Below are 1178 nucleotides of genomic sequence, written 5' to 3'. Positions count from 1 at the left end.
AAGGGACATGGGATTATCAGTAAAAACTATTTTCGAAAAAAACAAAGAAATGGTGATTTACATGAAAAACTATTTGCAAGTGAATGAGACATCTGCTTTCAACAATAAAATGTATTATACAGGTTTCTCTGGTCAAAGGTTTCCATATTTCTCCCCGAGCTGACAGTGAAAAAATATCTCTCAATATAAACTTTGGTCACGTTCCGCTTGATACTTTAATTCAGTGAAAGTGTGTGCATTCTCAGCACGTGGAATCTGCAATAGAAGTATCAACTTACTAATAAATATTCAATATATGCAGATGAAAATGGATTAAGTTCTTTAGCAAAATAAAATTTGAAAAGCATTATGTATGTCGTTGAATGAATGTTAATAATGTGAAATTTTGAAGAAGTGAATGATTTATTTGTGTGCATCTATAAAATTCCAACTTTTCGTATAACATTTTACGATTATAAATTTTATGATTCTGTGCATACTTCCTAAGTCCTGGTACGGTGTAAAAAAAAATACATATGGACAATTTTGATACCGCTCAGTGATATGTGTTTATTTAAAGACAACTGACCCTCAAACCAATAAATTCATTCGATATCTCAACACTCAGCTCATGCTCACAGGCTTTTGAGGGGCACATACGCATCACAGTGACAATGAGGTACGCTCTCACTGAATTGAAATCGTGTCATGTGATGACAGCTGCAAAGCAAAACTGAGGTGGTGGGTTACGTACCATGTGCAACGAGAAGAATAATAAGTTACAGGCTAAGAAAAGTTTGATAAAATACTGGGAGTATCAGTGGATGCCCTAATGTAGTTACCAAATCTGTCAGGGGATACAAAATGAGGAAGTAAATTCTACTACTTTGTACATTTACCAATTATAATTTCAGTAAATAAAACAGTTATTTTCAACTTTTATCACTTTTCGGTGACTGGCTATAATGATGTGCTAGTGTATGAAGGCAGCTGCGGGTTGATTTTAAGATGAAAAAAACTTGGTGACTGACACATCCATAACAATGGTTAATGGATTTTACTTTATACCGGAAACTATAGGATTAATCAGAAATTGCAGGCTTTATTACTGTTTCAATAGGGTAAATCAAACAAGACAGATTTTTCAAAACTATTTTCAAGATTCTGAATTCAGCTCTGTCAAACGCAGAGGAGGAGTC

At 33.9% G+C, this 1178-nt stretch overlaps 1 protein-coding gene across 1 annotated transcript in view; it reads right to left on the bottom strand.

Annotated features, from left to right (window-relative positions):
• Positions 1-180: 180 nt before the first annotated feature.
• LOC119589355 overlaps positions 181-1178 on the bottom strand; it is a 19093-nt gene continuing 18095 nt past the window's right edge. Inside the window, exons 7-9 of the mRNA XM_037937975.1 lie at positions 789-826; positions 569-669; positions 181-255 (exon numbers count right to left, since the gene is read on the bottom strand). Coding sequence (XP_037793903.1) covers positions 181-255; positions 569-669; positions 789-826 — 214 coding nt within the window. The remainder of the gene's footprint in view (positions 256-568; positions 670-788; positions 827-1178) is intronic.

This window comes from Penaeus monodon, chromosome 25 (assembly GCF_015228065.2).
Source record: "Penaeus monodon isolate SGIC_2016 chromosome 25, NSTDA_Pmon_1, whole genome shotgun sequence".
Lineage (NCBI taxonomy): Eukaryota > Metazoa > Arthropoda > Malacostraca > Decapoda > Penaeidae > Penaeus > Penaeus monodon.
The sequence above is the reverse complement of the archived record's forward strand: the minus strand, read 5'-3'. Positions and strand labels throughout refer to the sequence as shown.